This window comes from Stenella coeruleoalba, assembly GCF_951394435.1.
Source record: "Stenella coeruleoalba genome assembly, chromosome: 2".
In the NCBI taxonomy this organism is placed as follows: Eukaryota; Metazoa; Chordata; class Mammalia; order Artiodactyla; family Delphinidae; genus Stenella; species Stenella coeruleoalba.
In genome coordinates this window covers 102,437,876-102,461,352 of record NC_137147.1, presented here as the reverse complement: position 1 = coordinate 102,461,352, position 23,477 = coordinate 102,437,876, and the positions used below count along the sequence as shown (strand labels likewise).

General features: G+C 39.6%; 1 protein-coding gene across 11 annotated transcripts in view; it reads right to left on the bottom strand.

Moving 5' to 3' along the window:
- The window catches only part of DIP2C (disco interacting protein 2 homolog C), a 367,823-nt gene that overhangs the window by 156,145 nt on the left and 188,201 nt on the right, over nt 1-23,477 (bottom strand). For all 11 annotated transcript variants that reach the window (XR_013825253.1, XM_079907065.1, XM_079907063.1 and 8 more), the window contains one exon: nt 19,465-19,575. Coding sequence is in view for 9 of the 11 variants with exons in the window: in XM_079907065.1 (XP_079763191.1) it covers nt 19,465-19,575 (111 nt within the window). In the remaining 2 variants the exon portion in view is untranslated. The remainder of the gene's footprint in view (nt 1-19,464; nt 19,576-23,477) is intronic.

The window sequence follows — 23,477 nt, the reverse complement described above, 5'->3', positions numbered from 1 at the left end:
CACTAGCTATATATTTCACATTTGGTAGTATATATATGTGCATGCCACTCTCTCACTTTGTCCCAGCTTACCCTTCCCCCTCCCCGTGTCCTTAAGTCCATTCTTTACACCTGCGTCTTTATTCCTGTCCTGCCCCTAGGTTCTTCAGAACCATTCTTTTTTCTTTTTTTAGATTCCATATATATGTGTTAGCATATGGTATTTTTCTCGTTCTGACTTACTTCACTCTGTATGACAGACTCTAGGTCCATTCCTCTCACTACAACTAGCTCAATTTCGTTTCTTTTTATGGCTGAGTAATATTCCATTGTATATATGTGCCACACCTTCTTTATCCATTCATCTGTCGATGGACACTTAGGTTGCTTCCATGTCCTGGCTATTGTAAATAGAGCTGCAGTGAACATTGTGGTACATGACTCTTTTTGAATTATGGTTTTCTCAGGGTATATGCCCAGTAGTGGGACTGCTGGGTCATATGGTAGTTCTATTTTTAGTTTTTTAAGGAACCTCCATACTGTTCTCCATAGTGGCTGTACCAATTCACATTCCCACCAGCAGTGCAAGAGGGCTCCCTTTTCTCCACACTCTCTCCAGCATTTATTGTTTGTAGATTTTTTGATGATGGCCATGCTGACTGGTGTGAGGTGATACCTAATTGTAGTTTTGACTTGCATTTCTCTAATGATTAGTGATGTTGAGCATCCTTTCATGTGTTTGTTGGCAATCTGTATATCTTCTTTGGAGAAATGTCTATTTAGGTCTTCTGTCCATTTTGGGATTGGGTTGTTTTTTTGATATTGAGCTGCATGAGTTACTTGTATGTTTTGGAGATTAATCCTTTGTCAGTTGCTTCATTTGCAAATATTTTCTCTCATTTCTAAGGGTTGTCTTTTCGTCTTGTTTATGGTTTCCTTTGCTGTGCCAAAGGTTTTAAGTTTCATTAGGTCCCATTTGTTTATTTTTGTTTTTATTTCCATTTCTCTAGGAGGTGGGTCAAAAAGGATCTTGTTGTGATGTATGTCACAGAGTGTTTGTTCTGCCTATGTTTTCCTCTAAGAGTTTTATAGTGTCTGGCCTTACATTTAGGTCTTCAATCCATTTTGAGTTTATTTTTGTGTATGGTGTTAGGGAGTGTTCTGATTTCATTCTTTTTTTTTTTTTTTTCATTCTTTTACATGTAGCTGTCCAGTTCTCCCAGCACCACTTATTGAAGAGGCTGTCTTTTCTCCATATGGGTTTAAATCTTAAGAAAAACTGATGCTTGCCTGCCTCACTTCTCCCTCCTGAAGTCAAAAGCCATGACCCATTTTGCTCGTGCTGCTCTCAGAGCCCACATTATATCGATACAATTAACAGTAGGTATGTAGACAGAGAGGGGGATGCCCCTCCCACCCCGAAGGAAGGCAACAGCGAATCAACAGAAGAGAATGTTTTCTGTAAGGAAGCTTATTTGTTTCCAATAGTGTAACAACTGAGACCGAGATGCAAGCCAGACTGCTTGGGTTCACATCCCAGTCCCTCTGCAAGACTTCTGACACATTACTTAACCTATATGTGCCTCAATTTTCTCATGTGCAAAAAAATGAAGCAAGAAGAGTGCCTGCCCACTGGGGTGGCTACAAGGACTATGTGAGTCAGTTCATTACAAGACTCAGGGCAGAGTCTGGCTCGTGGTACTGAGAACACTATACTGTAGTCAGATCGTAACATGATGTGTCCAGTATTAATGTCTCCAGACTCTAAGCTGGAGAGAGAAGACAGGGAAGAAACAAGTGTGGGAGAAACTGAGCTTCTTGGATTCTGACTACTGCCACTCCCCAGCCCCACCACCAACCAGGGCCTGTCCAGGCTCAATTCCACCAGAGTTTCTTCTGTGGTCGTACTGTTTTTGTGCTTTGAGTAAAATATGCACATAGAAGTACAGTTGTGCTATCAAATTACCAATGGCATTGTTTACAGAACTAGAACAAAAAAATCTTAAAATCTGTATGGAGACAAAAAAGACCCCGAATAGCCAAAGCAATCTTGAGGGAAAAAAAGAGCTGGAGGAATCAGACTTCCTGACTTCAGACTATAATACAAATCTACAGTAATCAAGACAATATGGTACTGGCACAAAAACAGAAATACAGATCAATGGAACAGGATAGAAAGCCCAGAGATAAACCCACGCACCTATGGCCAACTAATCTATGACAAAGGAGGCAAGGATATACTATGGAGAAAAGACAGTCTCTTCAATAAGTGGTGCTGGGAAAACTGGACAGATACATGTAAAAGAATGAAATTAAAACACTCCCTAACACCATACACAAAAATAAACTCAAAATGGATAAAAGACCTACATATAAGACTGGACACTATAAAACTCTTAAAGGAAAACATAGGAAGAACACTCTTTGATGTAAATCGCAGCAAGATCTTTTTTGACCCACCTCCTAAAGTAATGGAAATAAAAACAAAAATAAACAAGCGGGACCTAATGAAACTTAAAAGGCTTTTGCACAGCAAAAGAAACTATAAACAAGACGAAAAGACAACCCTCAGACTGGGAGAAAATATTTGCAAACAAATCTGTGGACAAAGGATTAATCTCCAAAATATATAAACAGCTCATGCAGCTCAGTATTAAAAAAAACAAACAACCCAATCCAAAAATGGGCAGAAGACCTAAATAGACATTTCTCCAAAGAAGACATACAGATGGCCAAGAGGCACATGAAAAGCTGCTCAACATCACTAATTATGAGAGAAATCAAAACTACAATGAGGTATCACCTCAAACTGGTTAGAATGGGTATCATCAGAAAATCTACAAACAAATGCTGGAGAGGGTGTGGAGGAAAGGGAACCCTCTTGCACTGTTGGTAGGAATGTAAATTGATAGAGCCACTATGGAGGACAGTATGGTAGTTCCTTAAAAAACTAAAAATAGAATTACCATATAACCCAGCAATCCTACCACTGGGAATATACCCAGAGTAAACCATAATTCAAAAAGACACAAGCCCATTGTTCACTGCAGCACTATTTACAATAGCCGGGGCATGGAAGCAACCTAAATGCCCATCGACAGACGAATGGATAAACAAGATGTGGTACATATATACAATGGAATATTACTCAGCCATAAAAAGGAACAAAACTGGGTCCTTTGTAGAGACTTGGATGGACCTAGAGACTGTCATACAGAGTAAAGTAAGTCAGAAAGAGAAAAACAAATATCGTATATTAATGCATATATGTGGACTCTAGAAAAATGGTACAGGTGAACCGGTTTGCAAGGCAGCAATAGAGACACAGATGTAGAGAACAAACGTATGGACACCAAGGGTGGAAAGTGGTGGGGGGGGGGGTGGTGGCGGGATGAATTGGGAGATTGGGATTGACATGTATACACTAATAAGTATAAAACAGATAATAAGAAAAAATAATTGACTATCATGTACTTGACAATAAAAGCCAAGATTCTGAGAACAAAAAAGTTAAAGAGAACCTATATAAAATAGGTAAAGGATTAACTGATGCAGTCTTTTGGGAAAACACTATTTTCAGTAATAATTTGTTACTGTTTATAACAAAAGTGCAACTACTGATTAAAAAAAAAAGTACAGGGGCAGGGAGTGTGTAAAAATGGTGAGAAGAGCGGAGGCGACAAGAAAAGGAATGGTAGTTAAGAAAGCGTGTTTCCAGCGAGCACTGTCTTTGGTCAGAAGTGGAGCCAGGGCCACCATTTGGTTCCACCTACTTGCTGCTTCAGTTCCATTCCCTCCATTTCTCAGTCCTCAGGAAAAACATGTAGGTACATGACTGTACAGAGGGGCATGTACTGACCACTGCACTCATGCGTTCAATTATTCATTGAGCACCTACTGTGTACCTAGTCTCTGCTCTCAAAGAAGGCTGTTTGGGGATGGAGACCAGTACACCAACCAGACAGGAGGATGGGATGGATACGACATATGAAGAGTGTGGGACCTAAGAATGCAGAAGATGGGCATCTGGCCCAGGCTGCCAGGAGAGGCCTGGGCAGGAAGTGACATGCAGAGAGGACCTAGAAGAACAGTGGGTACTCTAGCCTGTCCAATCAACAAGGACGTGTGACAGAGATTCATCTGCACAGCAACTGACCTTGCTTGTTCCTTAAACCCTTTCACTGGTTCCTGGCCCTCCTGAGTCACGTCAGATGCAGAGGCTCTCTCAGGACACGTACACAGGTCCCATGCACTTCCTCAACCAGTGCTCTTCCTCTCTCTCTCTTTACATTGAGGCTATACAGACACTCCACCTCTTGCACTCCACTCCACCTGCTGGGTCTTTGGCCTTCAGAACTGTTTCCAATGAAGAATGAAGAATGTCGCTCTTTGACAACTGAGTGAATGCGGATTGGTGCCTTTGCTGTGCCAGGCTCTGCTCTAGGTATAAATTATCTTCATTTTTTTTTCATCATAAACTCAGCCTATTTTTAACCACCACCTTTAACTAATGCTTTTGTCCTTAATGGACAATAAGGGGGATAAAATTTTATAACAGCTACAAACTAAGTACACAGGAAGCACACCAAAATTTAATTAGAAAAACAAAGGCAATGACTCTTCACCATGAAACAAGCTAGTGAGACACTCTTGAAACATGTGATAGAGAAATTACATGAGTTAAACAAAAAGCGTTTAGAGCAGTGTCTGGTTCAAAGGAAGTGCTGGATAAATGCTGACTGCTGCTAGGATCACGGCTGTTGAGGTTTCATTATGCGTCTTGGAGGAGGCCACAGTTAAGTACCAGCGTGCTAGCTATTGCTACTATTATGCATTTTCTAGAACTTCATACAAATGTATTGTAACATCAGTCTCTTATGCCAGGCTTCCTTCTATCGGTACGATGCTTTGAGATTCACCCATGGCACCTCTGCAGTTCTTTATTGCATCTTGCCTGTTCTTAGCTCTTGCTCTTCCACATAAATCCTACAATCAGTTTAAGTCCCACAGAGGACCCTGTGGGGACTTTTATTAGAATTAAATATAAATTAAGAGAGCTGATATCTCTGCAGGATCCATTATCACAGGGTATCTATTCATTTTGGCATTAATGTCTTCCATATAAAGTTTCACAATTTTTACCATGGAAGTCTGGCCCATATTTTGTTTGATTTTTCATCAGGTTCCTCATAAAGTTTATTGCTACTGTACATAAAAACTTAAATTACATATTTACATGTTGCCAGTGTATAGAAATATTATTAATTTTTGTCTGTTCATATTATATCCAGACATTATGCTAAATCCTTATTATTACTAGCAATTAATCTATAGATTAGTTGGGGGTTTCTCTGTAGATAAAGTCCTGCAGTTTTCCTTTCTCATCACTGTCCTTTTCCGTTACTGACACAGGCCTCTGTCCTAGAATGAACATGAACACAGAAGGCTTTTTTCTCTTTCCATTCTCTGAAATTGTTTGTTTAGAATCAAACTGGTTCATTTCTTGAACACTGGGTGTAACGTAATATAAAAACCTTCGGAGCCTGGTATATTTTTTGTGAGAAGATTTTTAGCTACTGTTTCCATTTATTTATTGGTCATAGGATTACTTAAGGTTTCCATTTTTTCTTAAGTTTTTAAACTAGGAATTTATCCATTTAATTAAGTTTTCAAATTTATCGTCACATGGTTATTCACAGTATTCCAATTATCTTTTTTCTTCTTGTGTATCTGTAGTAATGTCCCATTTTAAATTCCTTATATCATTTATTTCTGTCTTCTCTCTGCTTTATCATTCTCACTGGAGGTTTTTCAATGTTATTTGTATATTCTAAGAATCATCTTTGTTGAACTTCTAAATTTTATCATTGTCCTTTATTTCTTTTTTTAATTAACAGGCTTTATTTATTTATTTTTTTGCGGTACGTGGGCCTCTCACTGTTGTGGCCTCTCCCGTTGCGGAGCACAGGCTAAGGACGCGCAGGCTCAGCGGCCATGGCTCACGGGCCTAGCTGCTCCGCGGCATGTGGGATCTTCCTGGACCGGGGCACGAACCCGCGTCCCCTGCATCGGCAGGCGGACTCTCAACCACTGCGCCACCAAGGAAGCCCTAACAGACTTTATTTTTCGCAGTTATGAACAAAGCTGCTATAAACATTTGCATGCAGGTTTTTGTACGGATATATTTTCAACTTATTTGGGTAAATACCAAAGAGTGTAACTGCTGGATCATATTGTAAGAGTATGTTTAGCTTTAAGAAACCACCAAGCTGTCTTCCTGAGTGGCTGCACCATTTTGCATTCTTGCTAACAATGAATAAGAGTTCCTGTTGCTCCACATCCTTGGCAGCATTTGGTTTTGCCAGCACTCTGGATTTTGGCCACTCTAACAGTAGTATCTTATTGTTTTAATTTGTGATTTCCTGATGATGTATGTTGAGTATATTTTCCTATGCTTACTTTTCATCTGTGTACCTTCTTTGGTGTGGTATCTACTTAGACCTTTTGCCCACTTCTTAACTGGGTTGCTTGTTTTCTTACTCTTGACTTTAAGAGTTCTTTGTATATTTTGGATACCAGTCCTTTATCAGATATGTGTTTTGCAAAGCTTTTTCTCCTAATCTGTGGTTTGTTTCTCATTCTCTTAACTATGTCTTTTTTAGAGCAGAAGTTTCTAATTTTAATGAAGTTCAACTTACCAATATTTCTTCCATGGACTGCGCTTTTGATGTTGTATCAGAAAGTCATCACCAAACCCAAGGTAACCTATATTATCTTCCAGGAATTTTATAGCTTTTTGTTTTACATTTATGTCTATAATCCATTTTGAGTTAATTTTTGTGAAAGCTGTAAGATCTGTATCTAGGTTCATTTTTAACATGTCAAAGTCCAGTTGTTCCAGTGCTATGTGTTGAAAAGATTGTCACATATTGGTTAACTGTATTTATGTTGGTCTATTTCTGGGCTGTCTAAAATATGATTCATTGACCTACATGTCTTTTCTTTCACCAATACCTCACAGTCTTGACTATTACTAGTTTATAGCAGGTCTTGAAGTCAAGTGGTATCAGTCCTCTGACTTTGTTCTTCTATAACATGTTGGCTATTTTGGGTCTTTTACCTTTTCATATCAACTTTAAAATCAGTTTGTTGATATTCACAATATAATTTGCTGGGATTTTGGCGGGGATTGTCCTGAATTTATAGATCAAATTGGGAAGACCTGACATCTTGACAATATTGAGTCTTCCTATCCATTTATTTAGATCTTATGATTTATTTAATCACTTTTATAGTTTCCTTCATATAGGCTTTGCACATTTTTTAGAGCTCTACCTAAGTATTTCATGTTTTTGGTGCTAATGTAAACAACATTGTTTTGGTTTTTTGTTTGTTTTTTTATTGAAGCATAGCTGATTTATAATATTGCATTAGTTTCCAGTATACAGCAAAGTGATTCAGATATATGTATGTGTGTATTCTTTTTCACATTCTTTTCCATTATGGTTTATTACAGAATATTGAATATAGTTCCTTGTGCTATACAGTAGGACCTTGTTGTTTATCCATTCTCTATATAATACTTTGCATCTGCTGATCTCAAATTCCCAATCCATCCCCCCCACCCCACCTCCCCCTGGGCAACCACAAATCTGCTCTCTATGTCTATTTCATAGGTAAGTTCATTTGTGTCCTATTTTAGATTCCACATATAAGCGATACCATATGGTATATGTCTTTCTCTTTATGACTCTGCTTAGTATGATCATCTCTAGGTCCATCCATGTAGCTGCAAATGACATTATTTCTTTTTTTATGGCTGAGTAGTATTCCATTGTGTATATACACCACATCTTCTTTATCCATTCATCTGCTGACGGACATTTAGGTTGTTTCCATGTCTTGGCTATTGTAAATAGTGCTGCTATGAACATAGGGGTGGTGCATGTATTCTTTTGAATTATAGTTTAATGACCTTGTGTTTTTAATTTCAAATTTCAATTGTTTATTGCTGATATATAAGGAAGTGGCTTTTAAAAAAATAAATTTATTTATTTTTGGCAGCACTGGGTCTTCGTTGCTGCGTGCCGGCTTTCTCTAGTTGCGGTGAGCAGGGGCTACCCTTCGTTGTGCATGGGCTTCTCATTGCATGGCTTCTCTTGTTGCAGAGCACAGCATCCAGGTGCGCAGGCTTCAGTAGTTATGGCTCGCAGGCTCTAGAGCGCAGGCTCAGTAGTTGTGGCACACGGGTTTATTTGCTCCGTGGCATGTGGGATCTTCCTGGACCAGGGATCAAACCCATGTCTCCTGCATTGGCAGGCGGTTTCTTAACCACTGCGCCACCAAAGAAGTCCCTAGAAAGTGGCTTTTTTAATATTAACCTTATATTCCACAACCTTGCTATAATCACTTATTAGTTCCAGATTTTTTCTTGATTCTTTGGGATTTTCTACATAGACAATCACATCACCCCCAGTATGTATACTTTTAATTTCCTTTACTTGTCCTATTGCATTAGCCAAGACTTTCAGTATAATGTTGAAAAGTAATGATGAGAGGGGACATCTTTGCCATGTTCTTGATCTTAGTGGGAAATCTCACCACTAAATATTATGTTAACTGTAGGTTTTTTTCATAGATGTTCTTTATCAAATTGAGGATATTCTCCCCTACTCCTAGTTCGCTGAGAATTTTTGTCAAAAATGGGTATTGGAGTTTGTGAAATGCTTTTTCTGCATCTATTGACAGGGTCATGTGGTTTTTTTTTCTTTAGCCTGTTGATACGATAGATTACATTAACTGATTTTCAAATGTTAAACCAGCCTTGCATACCTGGAATAAATCCCACTTGGATGTGTTGCATAATTATTTCCATCCATTACTGTATTTGACTTGCTAATATTTTGTTGAGGATTTTACATCTATGTTCATGAGAGGTACTAGTCTGTAGATTTTCTTTCTTGTAATGTCTTTGTTTAGTTTTGGTATTAGATTAATGCTTGCCACATAGAACAAATTAGGAAGTATTCCCTCTACTTTTATCTGCAGAAAGAGGATATAGAAAATAGGTATAATTTCTTCCATATATGTTTGGTAGGTTCACCAGTGAAACCATCTGGCCTGGTGTTTTGGAAGGTTAGAATTGTTTCAGTGTTTTTAATAGACACAGGCCTATTCAGATCACCTATTTCTTCTTGGGTAAGTTTTGGCCGATTGTGTCTTTCAAGGAATGGGTCATTTTCATCTAGGTTTTCAAATCTGTAGGCACAGAGTTGTTTGTAATACTCCCTTATTATCCTTTTATTGTCTATGGGATAAATAGTGATGGTCACTTTTTCATTTCTGATACTAGTAATTTGTGTGTTCTCTATTTTTTTCTTAAACTGGCTAGAAGATTATCAATTTTATTGATCTTTGCAAAGAACCAGATTTAGGCTTGATTTTTTCTATTGATTTCTCATTTTCAATTTCATTATTTCTCCTTTTATTTCCTTCTTCTTTGGATTAACTTTGCTCCTTTTCTTAGTTTCCTAAGGTTGAAGCTTAGATTACTGTTTTTAGATCCTTCTTTTCTACTATACACATTCAAGGCTATACATATGCCTCTAAGCACTGCTTTTGCTACATCCCACAAATTGTGATCCCTGTATTTTCATTTTTTCAGTTCAAAATATTTTTTAAATTTTGCTTAGATTTCTTCTTTGACCCATGTGTTTTTTAGAAGTGTGCTATTTAATCTCCAAGTATGTGCGGGTTTTCCAGCTACTTTTCTGTTACTGATTTCTAGTTTAATTCCACTGTGGTCTGAGAGCACACTTTGTTTGATTCCTACTGCTTTCACTGTTACAAGGTGTTTTATGGCCCCGAATGTGTTCTATCTTGGTGTATTTAGCTTGAGAGTGTGTATTCTGCTCTTGTTGGATGCAGTAATCTATAACTGTCAGTTAAATACAGTTGACTGATGTCCTTGCTGGATTTGTCAATTACTGACAGAGATATTAAAGTCTCCCACTGTAACAGTGGATTTGTGCATTTATTCTTGCTGTTTTACTGGCTCTTGTCCCACGTGTTTCGATGTTTTGTTGTTGGGCAGGACATGTACACATTAAGGGTTGTTGTATCTTCTTAAAGAACTGACCCCTTTTTCATTACATAATGTTTCTCTTTATCTCTGATAACTTTCCTTGTTCTGAAGTTGGCACCACATGAAATTAATATAGCTACTCATGGTTTCAGATTAGTGTTAGTACTGTGTATCTGTCTCCATCCATGTCTTTATATTTAAAGGGGGTTTCCTGTAGACAACATATAGTGGGCTATGCTTTCGACCCACTGACAGCCTCCATCTTTTCATTGGTGCACTTAGACCACTTACATTCAAAGTGATTACTGATATATTTGGATTACTATTTACCCATGTTTGTTACTGTTTTCTGTTTGTTGCATTTGTTCTTTGTTTCTTTGTCTTCCACTCTTTTTCTGTCTTTTCTAGTTTTAATTGAGCATTTTATACAATCCCATTTTTTCTTCTCTCTTGGCATATCAATTATACTTGATTTTTAAACTGTTCTTAGTGGTTGTCCTTAAGTTCACAATATACATTCACAATTAATCCAAGTCCACTTCCAAATAACACTATACCACCTCAAGGGTAGTATGAATACCGTCTAACAGAGTATTCCAAATTCCTCCCTCCTGTAACACTGCTGTCATTCATTCACTAATCCACAGGCTATAAACACCCAATACATTGTTTCTATTATTACTTTGAACAAATGTTTATCTGTAAGATCAATTAAGAATACGAAAACCAAAAGATTTTATTTTATCACCTATTCCTTCTCCAACATTCTTCCTTTCTTTATGTAGATCTGAGTTTCTTACCTATCTACCTTCAGTCTATCAATCAGTTCATTCTTCATTTCAGCTACAGTGTTTTTGATTTCTAGCACTGTCTTTAGCCTTTCTCTCAGAGTTTCCATTATCCATCCCCAATTCTGGGGCAGCAGTTTGCCCAGTGACCTCAGTTCTTTTCTTTTTTTTTTTTTTTCCGGTAAGCGGGCCTCTCACTGTTGTGGCCTCTCCCGTTGCAGAGCACAGGCTCCGGACGTGCAGGATCAGTGGCCATGGCTCACGGGCCCAGCTGCTCCGCGGCATGTGGGATCCTCTTGGACCGGGGCACGAACCCATGTCCCTTGCATCAGCAGGCGGACTCTCAACCACTGCACCACCAGGGAAGCCCGACCTCAGTTCTTTGATGGTTCAAAGAAGGGTTGCTGATTTTCCATTTGTAAAGCTTTTTCTGGTGAGGATGTGTATGATGACTTCTGTGCTTCTACTACAGGCCAGGGTGGAAACCAAGTTTATATCCTCTATTCCACTTTATTCTCTTCATTGTTTTCTCATTTCTTCTTTTTGGGAACTCATTCAATTTTCCTTTTCTAACTTCTAAAGTTAAATCCTATTTCTTCAATTTCTAGGATCTCTTCTTACCTAATGTAAGCAGTTTTAATTTTGTAATTATTCTATCAATTTCTTTCTAAGTACTATTTTGGTACATCCCACAAATTGATTCACATTTTTTACCTGAAATACAACATCCTCTTAACATGTCCCTCTTCAACCAGGAACCCATCCCAACCCAACTAACTATACATTCCTGCTACACTGATATTTCTAAAATGCAAATCTGACTGTGTCATTTTCTGTTTAAATTACTAGGCACAGCTATCAAGTTTGATTAGTTTTGGACAAGCAGGCCTTTAAGAACTGTCTTCAGCTGCTATACTACAAAGCTACAGTAATCAAGACAGTATGGTACTGGCACAAAAACAGAAATATAGATCAATGCAACAGGATAGAAAGTCCAGAGATAAAACCATGCACCTATGGTCACCTTATCTTTGGTAAAGGAGGCAAGAATATACAATGGAGAAAAGACAGCCTCTTCAATAAGTGGTGCTGGGAAAACTGGACAGCTACATGTAAAAGAATGAAATTAGAACATTCCCTAACACCATACACAAAAATAAACTCAAAATGGATTAAAGACCTAAATGTAAGGCCAGACACTATAAAACTCTTAGAGGAAAACATAGGCAGAACAAACACTCTCTGACATATATCACAACAAGATCCTCTTTGACCCACCTCCTAGAGAAATGGAAATAAAAACAAAAATAAACAAATTTTAAGTTTAATGAAACTTAAAACCTTTGGCACAGCAAAGGAAACCATAAACCAGACAAAAAGACAGGCTTCAGAATGGGAGAAAATATTTGCAAACGAAGCAACTGACAAAGGATTAATCTCCAAAATTTACAAGCAGCTCATGCAGCTCAATATCAAAAAACAAACAACCCAAACCAAAAATTGGCAGAAGACCTAAATAGACATTTCTCCAAAGAAGATATACAGATTGCCAACAAACACATGAAAGGATGCTCAACATCACTAATCATTAGAGAAATGCAAATCAAAACTACAATTAGGTATCACCTCATACTGGTCAAAATGGCCATCATCAAAAAATCTACAAACAACAAATGCTGGAGAGGGTGTGGAGAAAAGGGAACCCTCTGGCACTGTTGGTGGGAATGTAAATTGATACAGCCACTATGGAGAACAGTATGGAGGTTCCTTAAAAAACTAAAAATAGAACTACCATATGACCCAGCAATCCCACTACTGGGCACATACCCTGAGAAAACCATAATTCAAAAAGAGTCATGTACCCCAATGTTCACTGCAGCTCTATTTACAACAGCCAGGACACGGAAGCAACCTAAGTGTCCATCGACAGATGAATGGATAAAGAAGGTGTGGCACATATATACAATGGAATATTACTCAGCCATAAAAAGAAATGAAATTGAGTTAGTTGTAGTGAGGGGGATGGACCTAGAGTCTGTCATACAGAGTGAAGTCAGACAGAAAGAGAAAAACAAATACCGTACGCTAACACATATATATGGAATCTAAAAAAAAATAAAAATGGTTCTGAAGAACCTAGGGGCAGGACAGGAATAAAGACACAGATGTAGAGAATGGACTTGAGGACACGGGGCAGGGGGGAAGGGTAAGCTGGGACGAAGCGAGAGAGTGGCATGGACATATATACACAACCAAATGTAAAACAGATAGCTAGTGGGAAGCCGCCGCATAGCACAGGGAGATCAGCTCAGTGCTTTGTGACCACCTAGAGGGGTGGGATAGGGAGGGTGGGAGGGAGACGCAGGAGGGAGGAGATATGGGGATATATGTATATGATAGCTAATTCACTTTGTTATAAAGCAGAAACCAACACACCATTGTAAAGCAATTATTTTCCAATAAAGATGTTAAAAAAAAAAAAGAACAAAAAAAAGAACTCTCTTCAGCTGCATCTTCTGCCTTCTCCATTCTTGCACAACCTTGGGCCTAGTACAGCATTACGAAAGAGAACCTTCTGCTGTGGTGATGATTTTCCATATCTGCACTGCGCAGTATAGTAGCCACATGCCTTAAAATGTGGCTGGTAAAGCACAAAAACAGAATTTTAAATTTTATTTAATTTTATTAATTTAAATTTAAAAGGTCCCTTGTGGATACTGACCACCATGCTGGGTGGTATAGCTCTGCACAGATGGAGCCTGTCCTTCACTGGGAATATTTAGTTTAGTATGCAGTCTGATTTAAGTCTTCTCTTTTACTCTAAGTAAGAAAATGTTATTTCCTGATTTTTACTAAAATAAATTAACTAATGAAACATTTAGTTGTTCAGAGAGAACACAAGTCATCACAGAACTAGGAACCACATTAAAATGAGTAAATCTTGTCAAGTTTACTAGAGAAAGAGAAAACTTCTCAATCTAGAAAATTAACTTCAGCGTCAAGGAAGAACTCACTATAGGGTAAATAAACTCTGGAAGCAAACATGTTTTCTGTATTTTTGCCTCACGTGTAGTCCAGAGCGGAATGCTCAGTACACAAACCTACTTGCATGTTTGTGAATGAATGAATACTAGGATAAAGTCCTTAGTCCCGGAAACTGATCATTGCTATGAATCAGACTTCATCATCAGCACAAAATCAGTCTCAAGGATGGGTTCAGAAGTAGAAGTTTCTAGTTCACACTATCTCTCAATTTTCTATTAAAAAAATTCCATTTTTATAAGTCTCATAGCAATGGTTCTCAAACTCTTTGACCCAAAGAACACTTTAAACTCAAAAACTGCTGAAAACCTTTAAAAGTTTTATTTATGGGATTAATACTTTGATATGTACTGTATTAGAAAGGAAACGGAAAAACTTTTTAAAACACAAGACTTCACAATCACAGATTCCACTGGCGGTCAGAATGATGATATCACCACATGTCAGGCAGCCTCTGGAAAAACCCATTGTACATTCATGAAAAAAGTGAGAATGAAAAAGGCAAGTAATGTGTTAGTGTTATTCTGAAAAGGGTTTGACCTCACAGACATCCCTGAAAGGGTCTTGAATCCCCCACGGGTCCCTGGATTCTGTTTTAGCTCCTCGTCCTAGAGGAAGACAGGGCTCCGTGACATTCTACCAGGAATGAGCACAGGGTGGATCAGGACACCTCAGCACTGAGAAGGCAGCTGCTCTTGTCCATGTCTGCACACAAATTATGAGATGTAGTTTTTTCCAACTGTTCCTAAGCCCATAAATAGACAAAACAATCATTTAAAACATATTAGGAAATCATATGTTATATTTTAGTTTTAATATATTCTTCCTTGTCATAATCAGTCTTGGTTGGAATACAAACAACTCAAGTCTCAAGGTTTTCTTTTCCACGGTTTTTGGTTGAGGGAAAAAGGTGTTTAAAAAAAAACAGCTAGAATCTTTTAAAGCTCAAGTTAGACTTTATCAAGTGAAAGTAATAAAGTGCCCAATATAGAGTTTGACATTTTCTAGGTATTCAGTAAATGCCTATTCATTCACTTTCCAAATCAAATTTTAGTTCCCAAAGAAAATTATTTAAAAAGAAGAGAGGTGCACACTATTCTAAAGAATTCTAGTAGGAGTTCATTACCATGTAAGGCCATGGGTCTAGAAATGAAATGAAAAGGTATAGCCAAGAGAGATTAAATCTGTGACTATATGGTTGACTAGATCGACTGTTAATTAGGTCAATTGTCTAAAAGATAATAGAATTACTTCTTGGCTGATATATTTGGTCACTGAAGCAACCAAAGTAACTCCACTGCAAATTAAGTGGTCAAAGAATTTTAGAAAGCAAAATCTCCTTAAAGTCACAAAACTTTTTCTCTTAAATGTCTTAAATCTTCTGTGCTGGCTCAGGAGAAAATAAACCAGAAAATCCTGAAACATGGACACTGGTAACAGACCAAAACAAGCTTTTAAGATTTCATAACCACAGTTTAAAAAATATATGAGCATAAACTCCAAGAAGTACATCAGTGAAATGTCTAAATTAAGAAAACTGACTAGAGTATTTAAAAACAGGAAATAGCAGATAACAACGTAGTGAATGAGACTACCAAATGAGCCCTGGGAATGACCCAAAGGCCCTCCTTAGCTTTCCTCTAGGGCGGATGACATCCTATACAAGGGGTGGTGCTCCATGTCGGTTATAGAAAACGAGAACCCAACTGAGCTTTCAAAAGCATATGGAAAGATCCTCTGGGTATGTTTGCTCTTTATGTAAATTAAGCAGTCATTATTTATTCAAAATTGAAAGGAGTGTAAACTAAAAAAAAATTAAAACAGTATATACGGCCTATTTTTCACATCTTACATGACACTTCAAGGAATGTCTACACAATTTTTCATGTATTCTCTACTTAGTAAGTGAATAGCTGAGGCGAATTCCACCATCTTTAACCTATGAATGAAAAACTTAATTCTCTAAAGGCAGACCCAGAGACCATCATCTATACAACTGTACAACCCAGACATCTTGGGGTCACCCCCAATCCCCTCTCTCACACACTCCTGCCTTAACTCAGCCTTCACGTCCTCAAGCTACTATCTTCTAAAGACATCTCAAGTCTCACTGGCACTGACTGATCTAAACAAATATCTCAGGTATTCAGGGTCTTTCCAAATACTCCACTTCTAATCCATATCTCCACAATGCCACCAAAGTACTCTTCAAACCCCACAACTACTCCAAACGTGACTTTGCCTAAAATCTTCAAATGGTACCCTAGCACCTTCAGGATAAAGTCCAAATGCTTGAGCACATATACAAAATACCTTAAAATCTGGCCCCTCCTACCTAATTTCTTGCTTTTCCCAAATGTGCTCTTCTCCCTTCATCACCCTTCTTTTCTTCAAAAACCATTAACTAGGCACTATTTTAGGTGCCTGGCATACACAAATGAACAAAGCAAAGATCCTTGCCCTGGTGGACCTTACATTCTTATGGTAGGTAGAGAGCTGACTGACAGATGGAGAGAGATGTGGGTAGACGGATGACAGATTGTAGGTAGATAAATAGATGGTGTATATAGATAGATTATTGGTAGACGATAGATAGCTAATAGATGGTTGACTGATAGACAACTTGGTAGACAGATGATCAACAGACAGCTAACTAGATAGACAGATGATTGATATTGGCAGGTAGGTAGGCAGATGATAGATTACTGATACAGATAGATAGTGAGATGATTGACAGATGGGTAGATGGACAGACAGATGACTGAGAGCATGCCAGGGGTAACAGATGCAGTGGATGCAAACAAATCAGGCTGGAAAGGGAAGGGACTGTGTATGAGATGGCATGGTGCTTTACCATTTTAATTGGGTGGTCAGAGAATGCCTCACAAAAACAGGGAACACTCAGGGAACCAGTGTGGCTGCAGAGGAGGGCGACGTGCAAGACGAGAGTGTGGAGTGACAGGAGGCCAGACCATGCACATGGTGGGTCACTGTTGCCACACGACTCTTACTCTGAGAGCAACAGGAGCTGCTGGAATTCTTAAGCAGAGGAGTGTCGCCAGCTAACGTGCGTTTAGAATTCAGGGCGCCGTTATGTTGAGGGCGCCGTTATGTTGAGCCTCTGAGGGCAACCGAGTGAAGGGAACCAGAAAGAAGCAGACGAAGTGGGACGAGGGTGCCTGGAGAGACGCCCACAGGAAACGAAGTTGCAGGGACAGGAGCTGCTGGAATTCTCTGCAGCTTCTTCCAAAGTGGGGAGAGTTCCGAGTCTGGAGTTCTAATTGGGAAGGACTAACGCAAACCGGAGCTTCCCCTGCCTCACGATGATGCTCACGAGAACTAAGTGATTTAAAGTAGGGCCTGAGGTAGGGGCTGGACAGGATGGGGTCTGGTTTCCTCTGCAGAGGGCTGTGCTGGCCATGTCCCTATGGACTGGTGACAATCAATCCCCTGACGTCGCCCTCCATTCTTCTCCTCAGCACCACCCCTCCATCGAGTCTTCCCCTCCGCCCACAAAGAGGGGTGGTAGTGTGCACAGGTGAGCGGAGACGCACCTGAGGCCCAGAGATCACCACCTCCTATTGTACTGTGTTCACCTCTCTCAGACTTTTACTTGAAAAGAAAAACAGTGACACCACCGCCACCTGTCCTACTGATTTCCCAAAATAACTAGGAGGATTTGAACAAGACAATATACCTTATCAAAGGCCATATAAAGTTTTTACGGTATATCATCCTCCACCCTCATCGTTAGGAAAGACATATAATGTAGGACATAGATTGTACTATGATTTAATTTCCATCTAAACTGAAAAAATTAACACAAAAAATACAGGTTAGAAATGGACAGGAGATATAATCTTCTATCTGGTAAGAAGTCAGATTACAGGGTCAGACAAAGCTAGATTTGCATCCTAATTTGGTGAGTTAGTTATCATTAACAATCACTGAACTTCAATTTTCTCATCTATAAAATGGAAATAAGAACTTGACCAGTTTCTCTGAGAACTAAAGATATGGATGATAGTAAACATGTGTCTACCTGTGTGTCTAAGTGCATGTCTACCTATATATCTATGTGTATGTCTACATGTGGCTATCTACCTGTATATCTCCTGTATGTGTTACTATGTATGTGTATCTACCTGTGTGTGTCTATGTGTGATATATAAAATGAACAACACACTCAAGACAAAGGAAAAAATGGAAACATTCCACAGCAAGTCGACAGCACATATGTGTGTGCTACCCTCCTAATTATTGGAAAGGGGCCTTTGAGATGCCCGAATGAGTACAGTGTGCTCTTGGTATGTGCTAGGAGTTAAAATACCTGTGAAAAAAAAGAAGGTGTATTTGGGAACAAACTCCTGCCCTCACTCCACCCCCACATACTGTCCCAGGCACCAGGCCTGAGGGGGCCAAGAAGGCAGGAGCAGCAGTGAAGCTGCACTGGGCTTCTTCCTAGTTTCTCAAGACCATTCTTCTTGCTTCCGCAGATGAAGATTTCTGATGCCATAAAATCTGTCTTACCCCTTCTTCCCTTCCAGAAAGGAGAGCAGGGCCAGGCAGGCAGGCACACAGCTCCTTAGCGGGAAGGGTGGTGGTTTATCTTGCAAGCCCCCATTAATGGAAGAATTCACAACGCTGAGAGGCTCACAGGGTTGACCCACCCACCTTGGTATGAACTGGCTGAGCTACTTCTCCTCTTGCAGTCTCAGCTTCCTCTTCTGCAACATGAAACAGTCATAAGTACTTCACCTTTCTGTTATAAAAACCAAGTGAGATAATGCCTTTGCAAGTACTTTGCAAAATATAAAGTGATATATAAATGTTATAATTTGGGTTGTCATCATGAGCAATCCACATGTGCCCTGAACTGGTGTCCCAGCAACAACCCTTACTGATAATTTTCTTTTAAAAAATTAGGGAAGCAGGTAAAAGCAACTTTAATCCAGATGTTGGGGGGAAAAAACTTTTTTCAAAAAGTAAAACATTAATCACAATACAAGTTTCCTGATGCTCAATTAATGAAAGAAATTTAAGCCAGTCAAGCCCAGGTGATGACTGCAATAAAACGAAACTATGAAGATAGCATTCTTATACACAACATCATAAAACACAAAGGAAATAATAAACGGAGAACATATAACTTATTAAGAATCTTATTACTTTTTTGAAAATTGTACTTGAAAACAGAAATCACTGAGGTTAAAAGAGAAGGAAAAAATACTAGCAACCAAGATTATGAAAAGTAAAACCAAACTTTTAAACAGTAACACCTAAAAGAAATAAGCAAAATTTGGCTTATGAGAGGTTACTTTTTAAGTTCTTGTGAAATTCTAAATAATGGAAACTATCTTAAAAATATAAAAAGAGTTATTATTTACTGAATTTTAATGTGTACCCTAGAGGGTATATTTGTGTCTGAGATAAGATGGCATCTGTGGGCCACATGACCAGCCACAGGGACATCCAAACTCACTGCCTCATACTCACACAGCTTCTGCAGACATGTGCCCACTCGTTCATTTCACCATCACCCACATTACAGACCCCACACCTGGTGCCTTACCCGACCGATAGCGCTCATCTCGTGACCCTGAGGACCTTCGGCGGTGATAGCGAGAGGCGGAGGAAGGAGTAACTGGAGCCCGGCGCTCTGGAGGCAACGCTTGATCCACTCCTGGGTTAATGAGGAAAACAGCAAAGTAAGGAGAGGGTTTACTGGCAGCTGGAGTTAACTTATTTTGCAAAACAAATCATTTGGTAGAATAAATCTCTGACTCTCTGCTTTCCCACAGCCAAGCTGAAGCACACAGGGGAGTGGGCATGGAGGGCTGGGACATCCTGGACAATGAACAGGAAAGGAAGAAGTATCCGGGGTAGGGCACGACTCAGGGCCCCGACACTACAGCCTTCAGAAACACCGGTCCAGGCTCCTTCACGTCACAAATGCCTGTTATGTCATGTGCCGTGATGCAGAGTAAGCTACAAGCAATAATTCTTTAAATTACATTTATCATTAAATTAAAAGCAACTGCAAATAAGTCTTAAAGGATATTTTAATAATATAATCCAGGTAACCAGGATGGAGCATAAACTTTCATCTTTGTTCATTCAAAATTTCAAACTCTCTGCAATCTGACTCCATTTGATGCTAAACAACTGAACAAGTTGTATTTCAATATGGCTTTGAAGAATTACCAAAACTGTTTACATGGTCAGATAAAAATGATTCAATGATACTGGCCAAAAGCTGACCTAACTCTAACAATCTTGATACCTATTCAGAACTAGAGTAGTCAGAGGCACAATTTAGATAAAACTAGGTACTACGGGAAAGATGTAATCACTACAGTTCAGAAATAAAGTAATTCTGAGCCCTGAGTATTAAAGATTAATGGTTGCTTCTTCAGAAAAGGGTTAGTAATGCTCAGGAGAAAGTAAACCAGAAAGAGCAATTTTAGCAAAAAACTGTCTGGTCCCTGGTTTTCTGTGATGGCTCCATGAGAGTTAGCTATTCGTCCCTGAGATTTGATATCCCTCCTATGCTGGTGATTTCTGAACCTCACTTTTTAATGGAATGTTTGTGGGCCCTACATATTACGTTTGCTATGTTAGAACTGCACAAAAGACACCTGCACTGCAGGCCTGGGTTAGGTTCCATGGTTTTTCATCTAGCAAGCGTATTAACACTGCTAATTAACAGTCCTTGTCACTGAACTGTTCACAGCTCCAAGTCTCCTCCAGCTATTGTCTCAAATCTTTTAAAAAATTACTTGGTATTTTTGTCAAACAGATGCACAGAATTTATGAAATCAAAGACTATTAGGTCTCATAATGAAAACAGTAGTTACCTGGTATTTACGTTCATATTGAACCTTAGAATTCTAAACAAAATTATTTGTAAATTTAAAAATTTTTAATTTATTTGTATAAATATATTTATTTGAAAATTATTTATATTCATTGCCTTTCCTGTCAATTATTGTCAAGAAGTTAAATTATTAAATGTCATTCTGATACTATAATCTTTATGTAAAATCTTTATTTTTTTCTTTTCTCCTGTGTCAACTTTTATAACTTTTCCTTTAATCCCACTGAAGGAGATGCAAGCAAGCGTTTCTTCTTATGGCAGGGGCGTCACAGATCTACTTCCAGTAGGTCTTTTACCTGGGCTGTTCCGTTTACCCAAAGAAGAGACGTCCGGTCTCCTGTATTGTGACTAAACACAGTGTTCACAGTGTTTAGCTGGAGCTATTCTCACTCTCCAGCACATGCGCTCTGATTCAGGGCCTCTGGGGGCAGTACTGCCAGGTGTCCCCAACTCCAGAGGCTCTTAGTTCCCTTTCTCCAGAGAGCAAACATCTCTGGGGGAATGGGGAGGATGTGGATCGCCTGTTCCCTAGATGCCATGCCTACCCCCACCCCCTGCCGTGGTTTCATCAGCACCTTCATCTGCTGCCTTCCTCCCCTTGGCTAAATAAGGAGCCTCTAATTATCTACCTTATATAGCTTAAAAACACATCACTATTTCTCCCATTCTCTTGTCCTGGGAATTTATACTTTATCCATTTACTGACATCGTAGTGCAGCTCTGGGAAGAAGCAGAGCTAAATGTACACCTTTGAGCTGCTGAGGTTAAACAGTGCCTGATACACACACACACACATCTAGCTTTCAACCTCGGTAGTTACCCATCTAGTTCTTTCAAATACGCTTTTTGGAATTAATTTCAACCTTGACCCCTTCCAGGTCCCTAGGTTGTCATATACTTCCTCTGGGAAGTGTAGTCATAGCACTTACAGACCAGCTATACAGAGTTGTAGGTTAGTTCTCACCTGCTGCAGTCCCTACACATCTGTCTTCAGAAAGCTAAGTCTGCATACAAGCACTGTGAACATTTACTCTCATAGGCTGAAAAATAGAGCTTACAACCCAAGTTTTAAAAAGAAATGAATAAATTAGACAAAAGGAGAATAGCTTCAACAGGTCACCAGCAACAGGACATTAAAAGAGACTAAAATATAAGTGTGCATATTTCAATCATTAGTTTTTATCTGACCTCACTGTAAATGAAATCTGAGGTAGCTTAAAGGTACCTCAGTCACATATGCAACTCCAAATTAGAATGACCTGGTACCACAAGAGAAGCCAGGGTAGTATAACCCATGGCCCATGACCCACAGTAAGAGGAGCTGACCACATGCTGCTGCTGGGATGGGTTCCCTCCTGGTAAGGCTAATCACGAATAATTAGTAAAACACATAATTACAACACAGTACTCAGCACTGCCGAGGTCTCACATTCAGGCATGGGTGAAAACTAGCTCAAAGGAAAGCCACAAGATGACCAGTGTGTCTACGACACAAGGTGAGGCGTCCCAAGGAAGGTGGGTGGCGTAACTGTCCAGAAACACGCAACGCAAGGGGGATAAAAATTCTCCTCAGGCAAAAATGAGACAGAGATCAAGACTGGATCTCTTCGCCGACAAACATCTATTAAGCACCACTAGCTTTTCAGATCCCACACAAATTGAGGGGAAATGCACTGGGGACACTGCCATGCTCTGGAGCTGGAGCCCCATCTGCTGCCATCACAATCTGACCCTGAGCCTCAGTATCCCATATTTAGGCAGGACTGATAGGAACAGCCAACGCTTTACAGCAGTGCAAGCACTTTATATTTACTAATTTATTAACATAGGCATATGACATAAGTTTCTGCCATTTCACTGAGAGAAAATGCAGGCCCAGAACTGGGTCTTGAACTCAAGCAGTCTGTGCCACTCTCACTAGTGCCCTTCCATTTGTGATGGGCATCCTTTCCTGGTGCTCCTGGGCACCTGCTGTCACTCAGAGCCCAAGCAGAGGCCAGGCCCTTGAAGCGGAGGCTACGTGCTGTTCAGTGCTGCACTCCAGGTGCAATGATCACTGGTTACATGGACCAAGTCCAGCTGGTACTTTGAATCCATGGAGAGGTATTTTTGTGATCTCACCACAAAACTACTGTTCAAGAGCATTCTTATAAAGAGAGATGGAAACTGCTACAATTCCAGACTGCTGCCCAGGAACAAACTCAGAGCAGGTGAAAACTGCTGAGGTTGTGTGACATGAAGGTGTGCACACATCGATCCTTGCTTGGGACAGGGGCAGGTTAAGAGCCCAGAGAAGGCAATGACTGACTCGCTGTCTGCCTCTGGCCAAGTGCTGCCCCTGGCTCACAGGAGGGTCTCAGGAAGCACTGCTGAACCAGTAAGTGAAATTTTCAAGGCTCGTGCAGAGTGCTGCAACTCATCAATTCATATACTACAATCTCAGAGAGCTTTTGTTTCCTCTAGAATTGCCACGGGACTGTAAATAAAACTCCTCATCAGAGGAAGAAGACCAGAGGTGCATAAGAGGAAAAGAGGAAACAAAAGGACAGCACAGGAGAGAGCAAAACACACCTCGTCCCGCTGCTGAGCGTGCGCCTTCCTGGGCCCTCACACTTCTGCACATGGCACCCCACCTCTCCACTCCCTCAAACACCTCCATCCCCTGGGACTCCTCTCTTCCCCACCCTACACTTTATCCTCAAGGTTAG